This window comes from Thamnophis elegans, chromosome 4, assembly GCF_009769535.1.
Source record: "Thamnophis elegans isolate rThaEle1 chromosome 4, rThaEle1.pri, whole genome shotgun sequence".
NCBI lineage: Eukaryota > Metazoa > Chordata > Lepidosauria > Squamata > Colubridae > Thamnophis > Thamnophis elegans.
The window spans coordinates 68,912,241-68,924,828 of NC_045544.1; the positions used below are offsets into that span (position 1 = coordinate 68,912,241).

The following is a 12,588-nucleotide window of genomic DNA, read 5'->3' on the forward strand; positions in this document are numbered from 1 at the left end:
ACACACAACAAAAAAAATTGTATTTCAATGTCTTAATGATTGACAAATGATGACATATTTGTGTTTTTTTTTTTTTTTTAAAGAAAAATAAAAAAGTTCTCACCAATGTACTGTGGTCCTTCAGAAGGTCAAGAGGCTGAATTATGGTCATTGACCTATCAGACATTGCCTATATCTGATTTAAGTATATATCATCATGGCAGGCAGCTGACCTCTTTCTTCCATAGTAAATCTGCCCAGGGCAATAGATAAATCCATTAGATTTTACCCTATAGATAATATCTAGTGTCTGAACGGATTTGTAATAGCTTGGGCTGCTGAACAATTACTTGTGCAGCTAGAGAATGAATGAGTGTAGTAACACTTTTTTAATATTTCTAAGTGTAGATTAAAGAAACAGAATTAGAAGAGACCATTTGGACCATCAAAGTTGAATGCCTGCTCATTGCAGGATTCCAAATTAAATAATATGTAATAGATGTTTGCCCAAGCCAGTCTGAACTAATGAAGGGCTCACATATTGTAGGTAATTGATTTTAATACTGAATTGCTCTAGCTATGAGGAAATTTTAGTTGAATAATTGGTAGTGGACTCTAACAATACTGTTGTTTCCATCTTCCACTTATTTTATCCTCTGTACTCTCAATAGTACCTTAACAAACTACATATTTTCTTATTCACATAGATGGAATATATTGTATGTTTTAAAGACTTGATTGGAGTTGTCTAGTTTATAAGGAAAAAGCATAAGAACAGATGTTAATATTTATCATTTACATATCATGTATGTCTTTTTTGCAGGCTTTATACCTGCCTGTAGCCTGGGATTGTCACAGGTGGGCAGAATGAACTTTGGCAAAGATGTTAACACTTTGAAATATTTCACTATTTGTGGCTTACAAGAAGGCTATGAACCTTTTGCTGTGAATACAAATCGTGACATTACTATATGGCTGAGCAAGAGATTACCTCAGTTTCTTCCAGTACCAACAAATCATGAACATATCGAGGTTTGAATCTTTAATTTATTTTGGAAACAGAACATAGTAAGTAGTAGAAGTTAATATAGTATGTAGAGTATATATAGTAAGGCTCAGGGGTGGGTTCCGGCAGTCCCTACTGCAACTTTGCTTATGGCCACGCATGATGCGCAGTGCATTCATGATACACAATGCAATAAAATTGCTCTGCACATGCGCAGAAGCAAAAAAAAGGATGACGGTGCCTATGGCGCTGCCCGGAAGACTGATTCAGGGGCATGGTAGGCCTGCATTGCTGCTGGTTCCAGCGACCCAGGCTGCCAAACCACTACCAGTTGAACCAGTAAGAATCTACCACTGGTAAGGCTGTCAAATAAGTATGGAATGATTCATTATTATTATTTTATAATAATAATAATAATACTATATTATCCTTTCTACATATTTACCTTAAAATGTAGAATGTCAAATTAAAGAGATAAACTAGCATATTTCTTATTTGTAAGCCCAAAGACTTACAAAACCAAAGGGAAAATGCTGGGGTTTTATTTATATCCATAATAATTCTTAATCCACATGTATATTTTTATAACAAAACTTGTGTTGTCTTTCACAGTCCAATATTACGTTAATAAAAATATTAAAAGCAATAGGATGAAATCATGCCTCTTATGCTCTAGAGCAGTGGTTCCCAAAGTGGGGCCCATGTCCCACAAGGGAGCAATTTGATTTTTTAATGGGGGCAATTTGAACCTTGTTTAATGGCCTTTTAGGCTTCCTCCACGTGAGTAGAGTTCACTTTTTGACTAAAGTAAGAATTATATGTCACAAGGGGGGGGGGGGCATCAGGTTTTAAAGATGCTTAGGTGGGACATGGCCAAAACAAGGTTGGGAACCACTGCTCTAGAGGAAATGTTTTAGTAAGTAATTATTCTATCTTGCTTCAAGATAGGCAAGGTCAGAAACAGGAATCAATAAGGGTCTTAGAATGTACTTTGATGCAATCAGCAAATTAAAAGAGAATCTTGAAAGCTTGTGAAAGCCTGCTACTAACCTGTATCTAATGTAATTAAAACAGAGCTGTGTATTAATCTAATATCGGGCTCTTTTCCACATTTACTAGTTTTGTAGAACTCAGATATCTTTTCTGTAATGGTGCTTCATTCTCTGCCCCTTCTCTGAGTCAAACCTACATTTCATCACACTTGCCACAATATTACAGAGGGCAAGAATAAACATATATTTATTGATATACTATGAGAAACCATTAAGCATAAGTAAAGACAACATTTTGTTTTATGTTTCCATACATTTTACAATTGAGTTTTTGCATTTCATAGGTTACAAGGATTGATGGAACTGCTGATACTTCTCCATGCTTGAAAGTCACACAGACGTCCTTTGGATCTCAAAACAGCAAAACAGATATCATGTTTTATCGCCTAAGCATGCCCATTGAATGTGCAGAAGTGTTTTCTAAAATGCCGGGAGGAGGAATGCCAACTTCTAATCTTTTTGGCCCAAAGAGTGATTTGGATGATTATGATGCAGATTCTGATTTTGAAGTTCTCATGAAGACTGCTCATGGTCATCTTGTACCTGATCGTGTAGAAAAAGAAGCTGCAAAATCAGAGTTCAATAACCATAAAGATTATACACAAGAGAAACCTTCACGCCTCAAGCAAAGGTCAGATAGTTTGATCTCTTCAGGTGTTTTACACACTGTTCACTTTCAAGGATACAAATAAATGTTTTTCTTGCCATATTGTCAATGAATTTCATTGTGATGTCTCCTAAATAAAAAAGGGCAGCAATTTCTGTCTTTAAATGTTTGCTTTCTCTATGTTCCAGCTTCCGTATTCATGAAATATAAATGAATACATGGACAAGTTTCTATAAAATATTTAGTGTAACAATTATAAATCTGTGAATTTGCTATCCTGGCCCTGAAATGCATTAGCTGGTATTAACAACTTTACACATTTTGACGAAAGGGCCAAATTGAATTGAGTGAATATTTCTATACCTTCAAATTCAGCTTTATTCAATGGAAGATACAGGATTATTCTGAATCAACTGATATAAAAAAGATGTATTCACTCTTTTTCATTTTTATATATATCGCAGATTTATGCTGAAAAGGACGAAGCCAGACTACAGCACAAGCCATTCTGCAAGACTAACTGAAGATGTCCTAGCAGATGAACGAGATGATTATGATTATCTAATGCAAACCTCTACAGTATGGCAATTTAGTGTTAATATTTCCACTAACGATAGATTAAAATTATCAAATATGATTGGATATTATATATTACCTGTATATCTCTATGGAGCAGAAATGATTGGAATTGTCATAAAGAATTGCTGTTAAGTTGCAAGCTTAAACTAACATTTCATGAGAAATAATTTTCATTGGAAATGCTAATTTCAAAAAAAACTTGGTTTTCCATCGCTCTTATGCATGGATGGTGTGAGATGGAGAAATAGAGGTAGAATGTGTTCAGTGGTGCCATTTGTTCTGAGCCTTGACTTAATGGCTATTTAACTTTGCATCTTCTCTTCTGCTCCCTAAATTAGTCTTGTTTGTCTCTATGTGCTGCTAATTATAATTGCCATATGAAATAGATTAGCAAAATAACAAGACTGGACAAATTATTAATTTTTTATGTTTTAAGTTAAAGAGTTTATTTTAAAACAAAAATAATACAATATAATGGGATACAATAATACAATAATAATAGCAACAAATTACCAAGCCAGTTTGGTGTAGTAATTAAGATGTTGACCTAGAACCAAGAGACTCTGAGTTTAGTCCCATCTGAGGCATGAAAGCTGTCTTGGTGAGTTTGGACCTTACAAAATCGGTTGATTTTGTTTGGATGAAGCAAGTAGGAAAGCTGATATATCTAAAGCTAAAAATGGATGTATCTCTAGGAAAATTCACATTGTCTCAATACATTGATTCCTCACTGAAAATTGATGACAGGGTAGGACTCCTGGAGTTGACACGCAAAGCTTTGTGTTGTAAGTACATTGCTTCCATGAAATAAAGAAGGAATTCAAGAAATTAGTATGAAACTCACAGAGCCGCATTTACTGTACATCAGAAAAGTTTGAGTACAAATAATCCTCAATTTATGACGACAGTCGAGCACAAAATTTCTGTTGCTAAACAAGGCAACAGTTAAGTGAGTTATGCCTCGTTGTACCACCTTTTTCCAATGGTTGTTAATCATACAGTCATTAAGCGAATCTGGGTTCCCTCATTGACTTTGATTGTCAAAAACTCCTTAAGAAGGTTGCAAATGATAATCCCAGTACCCTGGGACACCTTCAGTCATTGTAACTATGGTACATGCCAGTTGCTAAACACCCAAAGTCTGATAACATAACTTGGGTTGCTGCAACACCCATGTGTGAGAACTGGTCAGAAGTCATTTTGTTCAGTGCTGTTGAACAGACATTAAAGGAATGGTTGTAAGTCAAGGACTACTTGTATTGATTAATACAAGGTGGGAGAGGAAAATAAAAAATGTATTTAGGGAAAGAAAGGTTAAAAAAAATAAGGCATTAGTAGTTATTTTTTCATTTTTATTTTTTTCTGATGTAGGGAAATCCCAAAATATTTCCCTTCAGAAATATTCATGGATCAGTAGAAAAACATTGCAAGTATGAGATTCTTTCCAATATTTCTAGTTCTGATTCTGAATTTAAAAGGAGACAAAAAATTAGAAACATATAAAATGATGTTGTAATAGAATAATCAATTGAAAGTAAATGAAAATAAATGCAGTTATCAAAGATGGAGTAGAAATTTAGCTCCAACAACTTAGCTTAAGAACAAGTTAGCAAATGATTGCACTTAGCATAAGAACCCATTGTAATCTGTCCTGAAAAATTTGGATTTTTGGTTGGTCTCAATATTTAACTGTTTTCAAAGCAAATAACTAATATGCTTGTTCAAGTAACAATAAAGAGTAAGCCAGAAAAAAAACATTTGTTTTTTTGTTTGTTAATTAATTAATTAATTAATTATAATATTTAGAAACTGCCAATTGCCCTCATAAAGCAACTCATAAAGTGAAATTTAAGCATTTGTACATATATCCTATTATATGAGAAAGCAAAACTTTCTCTAAATTAATAGGGGAGAAACCTATTGATGATAAGACTCTGACTCTTACATGGTCCTAGAGATTTTATTCTTGCTTTTAGCAATTACTTAAGCTTCTGGGTTTGGTGTTATTTTCAGAACAACATGGATTTTTCAGAAAAGAATAATTCAGGATAGTACTGGATCAAAGTGAAATATTAATAGTGTGGGTAATATTTTTATGTCTTGACAGTATTATTATTCTGTTCGTATATTTCCTGGACAAGAACCTGCTAATGTTTGGGTAGGCTGGATTACATCTGATTTCCATCAATATGACACAAACTTTGATTTGGACAGAGTCCGTACTGTTACAGTAACCTTAGGAGATGAAAAAGGGAAAGTTCATGAGAGGTTGGCTTTATTTTTATTTTGTTTCAAAACAATTGTTATCAAATCATTCTATCGTGTCAGTGAAATTGTCCAGTTAAAACTGTAACATTTATTAAGATTGATATATTGCATATTATTTATTATTTATAGTAACATGAATATTACATGATGCTATATTTCATTTGATAGGTACTCCATTTTTAAAAATGAAGTTTTCTTTCTGTTACAATACGATTATAAAATCCTGAAATTCAATATTGTATTAAAGGCCTTCATTGGAATGAAGATTTATATTTATTTTGCAATCCACACCTAAGTGTGAGCAAAATACAATGATCAAATTTAATGAATTTTAAATATGGAATCCAAAAGCTATATTTTAGTCTCTGTATAGAAATGTATTTAAGTGCTAATTCCCTGGAGGTTATAACTCTATCCTGTTCTAGCACGATTAATAAATACATCTCTTTGTGACTAGTCATAGTAGCATGATATCCCAATCATAGCACTCTCAAATGAGAGGGTAGTGTGCATTTCAGTATAGGCCACAATGGCTCTCTCCATCCTCCCTTCTATTTATAGAATTCTTTATTGGCCAAGTGTGATTGGACATATAAGGAATTTGTCTCCAGAGCATAAGCTATGTACATAAGCGCAAAAAGTGATAAATCATAATCATAATCATAAAATACATCATAAATACATCATAAATCATAAGATACAACACTCAGTGATAGTAATAGAATACTAAATGAGCAATCAGCATAAATCATAATAGGATACTAAATAAAAGCAATCAATATAATTAATAAGGTACAAACAACAAAGTAATAATCATAAGAAGCTAAGGAAATAGGCAATAGGAAAGATGAGAATGTTAATAGTAATATAGTAATACAGCCCTACTAGGTGGTTTTTTAAAGTCTAGGAGCGATGGTCTCTGGAGAAAGATATGCAACTTAAATTTGAATTGTAATTATCATTAAGTATGCTTATTCTTCTATTGTTTATTTTTAAAATTAAATGTAAATCTAAATATGCCAGAGCGATTTATGAAGAAAAAAACCTTATCTAGCCATTTTTTCTAGCTTCATCAAGAATGGATTGAGCATTGGATAAGAATTCTTTCCTTTGCCTCTCCCTCTTATTCTAGTGGGCATCTCATTATTTTTTTAGATTTTATTAAATTAGAGCTCTTCATTTTATGTCATCTAGGGAATTCTGAGTTTTATTAGTTAACAGTCATTCTTGCATCCTCAGTTTTAACTGACATTAAAATAGAGTGTTCTAGTTCTTATTTGAGAAGGAATTCTACATTAACACAAGCCACTTAAATGGGAAGGCAAAGGAAGGAGCACTCTCTTAGATATTTATTTTTGCTTAATAAATTTATTCATTAATGTATAATTTTCTGATATCTAAAGTTTTAAATAATTGACCGAAAAAGTCATTATGTGCAACATAGAGCTAGATCTCTGTGAAGTCCTAATGCCATGATGGCGAAACTATGGCCACAGGTGGCACATGGAACCATATTTGCTGGCATGACAACCCTCAGCAGCCCTCAGCTCTGGCGTACATGCACATACCGGCCAGCTGATTTTTGGCCTTCTGAAGGGCCGGGGAGGCTGTTTTTGCTCCAGGCCTAGAGAAGGCGAAAAACAGGCCCAACGACCCAACTAGAAGATCGATAACAAACTTCCATTTGTCCCATTGGGCCTGTTTTTTGCCCTCCTCAGGCTAAGGAGGCTTTCCTGAAGCCTGGGAAGGGTGAAGAACAGCCCAATGGGCAAACCGGATGTTGGTTCCGGAATGAAACTTTTCAAACGGGCAAACCATTGGGTTTTTTTTCACCTTCCCCAGGCTTCAGGAAAGCCTCCAGAACCTGGGGAGGGTGAAAATCTCCCCCCCCCCCGGTGGTCGCTCATGCATGCATGGGGGTCAGGGATTGCTCACCCATGAGCAGGTGGGGGGGGGGTCTCTCGCACCTGCGCATGTGGGTGGGCACGTGCATGCATGCGATAGCACGCACACACAGAGTTTTGACACACCTTTAGAAAAAGGTTAGCTATCACTGTCCTAGTGTAATACATGTGAGTTAAGCATTCATTGTCATTGATATAATTGCAATAAAATAAGTCTTGCCTTTATACAGTTTTACCTGTATATATTTATTTGCTTGATTCCTCACAGTATTTATTAATAACTGTATTATCAATTGTCCCATAAGAGTACTAGCGGATTTAAAGAAAAACACTTTATAACTGTCATCATGTAGAATATCTAATACCTGTAGTACTCTTAGAAAACTATACTTCCTTTATATTCTCTCTGCTTGGAAATGCTCTGCACATGTATTAGTAGGAATTTCCCATTGGTGAGCAAATATGTTTTAATATTGAAGAGAACTGGATAGATCACAGATATGGCAGAGCCTAATGGAGTTTGGGAGCTTGCCTTGTAACATTAACCTATTATCAACCTTTTGAAATGCAGTATCAAACGAAGCAACTGCTATATGGTGTGTGCCGGAGAAAGCATGAGTCCAGGGCAAGGACGCAATAATAATGGATTAGAGATTGGTTGCTTGGTTGATGTTGCAACTGGTATCCTATCCTTCACTACCAATGGCAAAGAATTAAGCACTTATTATCAGGTAATGATTTTTTTGTTGGTTATAGGTTGCCCAACAAAATCTGATTAATTTTTTAAAAGAACATATTTATTATATTTGAAAAGAAAATAGTAATTTCCCCAAATTTTAGCTTTGGATAGTAGCTTGTCAAAGATTTACAACTTTATTGTGGCAAATGCTTAGGTGAATTAGATTCTTGTCTGCAAACTATCTTTATATCTATTTTGACTTACACTATTTTATTTCTATTTGTTTTTTTACTTAGGTGGAACCAAGTACTAAATTATTTCCTGCAGTATTTGCACAAGCCACAAGCCCTAACATTTTCCAATTTGAGTTGGGACGAATAAAGGTAACTATCACCCATTTAATTTACTGTATTTAAAACATTCCTGATACTCTGGTTCCAACTTTTTACAACAGTAACAAAAGTGGGATAATTTTTTTCCTAATTCACTGATAGAAGTGTGGACCTTTCCTTTCTCAGTTCCTCATCATCCATCAGTTGTACTGAGAGGAAAATCTTGAATAAAAAATGCAGGGTTATATACAAAATCACTAACAGAACATAGTCAAATGAATTCCTTTCTCTCTTAGATCTCCCATTTATCTTCCATGGCTATAGAAACCATGCCAAGCTCTGGTTTTATATTAAAACAAGAGAAAAAATGGTGGTATATCCTCCATTTTTTTTTAAAGAAAAAACACCTTCAGTTTCTATTTAACTTATTCAAGTAATCTGTTCATCATAATCTTTTTTTAGAACACACATGGTTTTTCATCCATATATAGTTCTGGTTGGGAATTTACCATAGCCAAAAGTTTCATGCCCTTTGAACAAATAAACTAAAAACAGGAAAGATTCCTGAAAATGTGAGGTAATCTCTAAAAAAAAGACTTCATAACTCCCGTATCCTCAACGTATGATAGACCTAATTAAAGTATCTGTATTTGAATAGCACTACTGTCAGCCCTGTAGGCCATTTTAAAATTTGTATCTTCAGGGATGCCACACGCGGTGGATGGGCAAGCTATGGGAATGGGATGGAGGGGATGGAGACAGTGTGAAATGTATAGCCATAACAACATTTTTTCCCTTGGAAGTCATGTTTAGCCTGCACCTGGGGAGGCGTGACTGGGAGCCAACTAAAGTTGGGAAAGTGACATGATTGGACCATGTGATGTCCATGTTGATGCGGGGGAAGAAACTTTGACTTTACTCTGGGTGGGGAATCCCCAGGGGTTTTCCAATTCGGGTTTTCCCAAATGTGCCAGTATGACATCTCTAATAAATTCAAACTTTGAGGAAAATGCCTGCTTTGGAGTTTTGATTTTGTTGGGGGTGTTACTTGGAAGGAACCATGACAACTACACTACCAAGACATAAGTCATACTTTTATCTAATGGGCATCTGGCAGATCAGCTTTTTTATTTTTATACATTAAATTTATATGCTGTCCATCTCACTATGCAAAGTGATTCTGCAGTGTTGTATCATTACACTGATATGAGTTAGAGTCTGACTTTTTTTACTGAAGAAGTAGTTAGCCACACAATCAAAGGGGAGTATGTTATTCTTCAATTTTCAGACTTTCATCAGAATAAGTGCATTTCCGGGAGTCAGATTACCACCAAATACTCTCTGACATCTGAATCAATTGGAAATTTTGGTTTCTTCCTTGTTTGTTTAGTGTTTATACTTGAATGTATGCCTTTTCTTAATTCTATCCCTTAAAGTGGCTTATTGTCAGACATGAAATATCAGATGCACAATGAAGGTCCAATTAAACTGATTTATTGTTGTTGATCATACCCAAGAATCTTTTCAACTAATGGTTAACATCTGCTTGTGGTTAGATAAGGGTCAACAGAATTCAAGCAAGGTTGGATTTAATTTGTTGGTGGCTATTTAGAGATTCTAGGCTGATCCTTTTTAACTCTGCCCCCGCTTTTGCCACTCCTATTCCTATACTTGCGAGAATAATTGCAGTTAAAATAAAATAAAACAAAACATTATAATTAAAAATTTGGCAAAAGAGTGGTTTTTTCCCCTAAATAAAAGAAGAGTATGAGCCTATTTCATATACTAGAAGCCACACAGAAGAAATATACCATATTTATATTTTGTATTGATTAGCAGATTGGTTGCTGTGTTTTCTACTACAAGAAATGTTCAGACATTTCTTTCAAGGATTGTACTATCTAAAATATATTTCAGTAGTTAAGATATATTGTTATCAAGGTATGATAATTATATGTTTTATATGCTCAGGAAGATCACAATTGATACACTGGTTTTAATATTGAAAAAAAACCTGCAAGTGACAGCTGAAATTCAGGAGCATTCCCAATCTGTGAACTGGTTTTGCTGGGAGAATATAATCCCTTTCAGAAAAAGCTTTTTGGAAAAACTAAATGGTTTCATGCAGACATTATGCAACATAGGAATAAAGTGGAGTTCAATAGAATACCATTGGTTAACAATTAACAAGTGTCAAAGGCATCTTTTTGGAATAGAACAACTAAAATAATTGCAGAACATTTTTTCCAAGATCCAACCCTGCCAACTGGCCCAGAAGAATGCTATGTTATACTTTACACAGACTGGTTATTGATAGCTTCATTCCAAACCAAATTTTGCTATCATGTTTGATATACTATTTAGAGGCATTCTTGGGGCTCCCTGAGCTTGGCTGTTTTATTACAGAAGTTTCATTATCCAACTAGGTAACCCTGGAGAATGAAATGTTTACAAGAAAACAACCAAGCTCAGGGAGCACCAAGGACCCCACAGTTCAACATTAAGCCACAAATATTTTCTTCTGTTGATACTTTTCAATTTATGGAAAGGTTTGATTCTGTGCCAGCATTAAAATATGTATATATATAATCCCTCAGTTCGTTGGGACAATGTTCTTCCATGCAATATCAGGCCCAAGTCCAAAGATGACACAATAGAATCCAATAGAGTCCAGTTCTTTGCCTTTTTAAACGTAATAGATTGAATCTTGGCAGACTAAAGCTACAGCTTTAGTCCTAACCTCCTAACCTCCTAACCCAGGAATCCTCAAACATTTTACACAGGGGGCCAATTCACGGCCCCTCAGACTGTTGGGAGATGGACTGGCTGGTGTGTGTGTGTGGCGTGGCGTAATCATGTGACTGGGTGGGTGTGGCCAATTTAGAAGTCCATTAAACAATATACACAAATTAAAACTTTAATTTGTTATGTTCCTGAGGCCTCTGTGCGTTCCATTTTTGGCTTCTTCGGCCTCTAGTACCATTCTGCCACACAAAACCGGGCCCACTACTGGCCTTCTGAGACCTCAAACGCATCCTGTTTTTGGCCTCCTTGGTCTCCAGGAGGTGGGTGGGGGCTGGCGGATTGGTGGGGCGATGTGGGCAGGGCATCCTCATGGTCCTGTGTGGGCCAGATTAATGGCTTCAGCAGGCCACATATGGCCTGCGGGCTGTAGTTTGAGGATCCCTGTTGTAACCTCTCAGGGTATAATAGATATACCCTGAGAGATTTTAGAATGTGGTTTCCCGGAACCTATTTCACCTATTTCACCCTCCCCCATTCAAGTTTGGCCTCCTTGGTCACAATTTCTTATTTTGGGCTTTTGTCTCAGAATGTACTGCCTCCTCCCTAGGAAACCATGGTGTTCCTGTCTATGGAGATTCTCAGTCATCTAAGTCATTGTTGTCCCAAAGGTGCTTTTTCAAGAGGCAACTTGATTTTCTTGTTTTTCTTTGAAGACGTTTTGCTTCTCATCCAAGAAGCTTCTTCAGCTTTTTGAATCACTAGCATCCATGGATAATGAACTTTTAAAATCACATTGACTAGGAGAACATGTTCTGTTTGCATAGATCACCATATTTTCATACTGTCAGAGCGATTATAGTCAAATTTCAGTCAAAAGTAACTTTGGACAGTTACATCAGTCAATCTATTTTTCGTGCATTCTTCCCCCTTCCATCTCATCCGCTAGAATGTTTGTTATATTTGTTACATTTTCACAGAATGATCTTTATGTATGAGTGCATAAGATGACAATTAAAGCACAGTTACAGGTAAGTAACCTGTTCTCCCAATGTATGAATCCTGACCATTTCGTGTGTGTGTGTGTGTGTGTGTGTGTTTGGGTTTATTTTTTTCCCAGTTTACTGCATTTACTGCAGTATTGTTTTACTGCATTTATTGTTTTGCTCTGTTTTCAGAACGTAATGCCATTGTCAGCTGGCTTATTCAAAAGTGAGCACAAAAATCCACTTCCTCAATGCCCACCCCGTCTCCATGTTCAGTTTTTGACACATGTTCTTTGGAGCAGAGTGCCAAATCAGTTTCTGAAAATTGATATATCACGGATCAATGAACGGCAGGGCTGGTCAATACAGTGCCTGGAGTCTTTGCAGTTCATGTCCCTTCACATTCCAGAGGAAAACAGGTATTCCTTGGTTGCATTTACAGATGAAATGAAAT

The 12,588-nt window shown here is 35.6% G+C and overlaps 1 protein-coding gene across 1 annotated transcript in view; it reads left to right on the forward strand.

Annotated features, from left to right (window-relative positions):
* The window catches only part of RYR2 (ryanodine receptor 2), a 202,481-nt gene that overhangs the window by 78,971 nt on the left and 110,922 nt on the right, over positions 1-12,588 (forward strand). Inside the window, exons 30-36 of the mRNA XM_032216038.1 lie at positions 803-1,011; positions 2,322-2,668; positions 3,109-3,223; positions 5,331-5,491; positions 7,967-8,126; positions 8,371-8,457; positions 12,327-12,553. Of these exons, the coding sequence (XP_032071929.1) occupies positions 803-1,011; positions 2,322-2,668; positions 3,109-3,223; positions 5,331-5,491; positions 7,967-8,126; positions 8,371-8,457; positions 12,327-12,553 (1,306 nt within the window). The remainder of the gene's footprint in view (positions 1-802; positions 1,012-2,321; positions 2,669-3,108; positions 3,224-5,330; positions 5,492-7,966; positions 8,127-8,370; positions 8,458-12,326; positions 12,554-12,588) is intronic.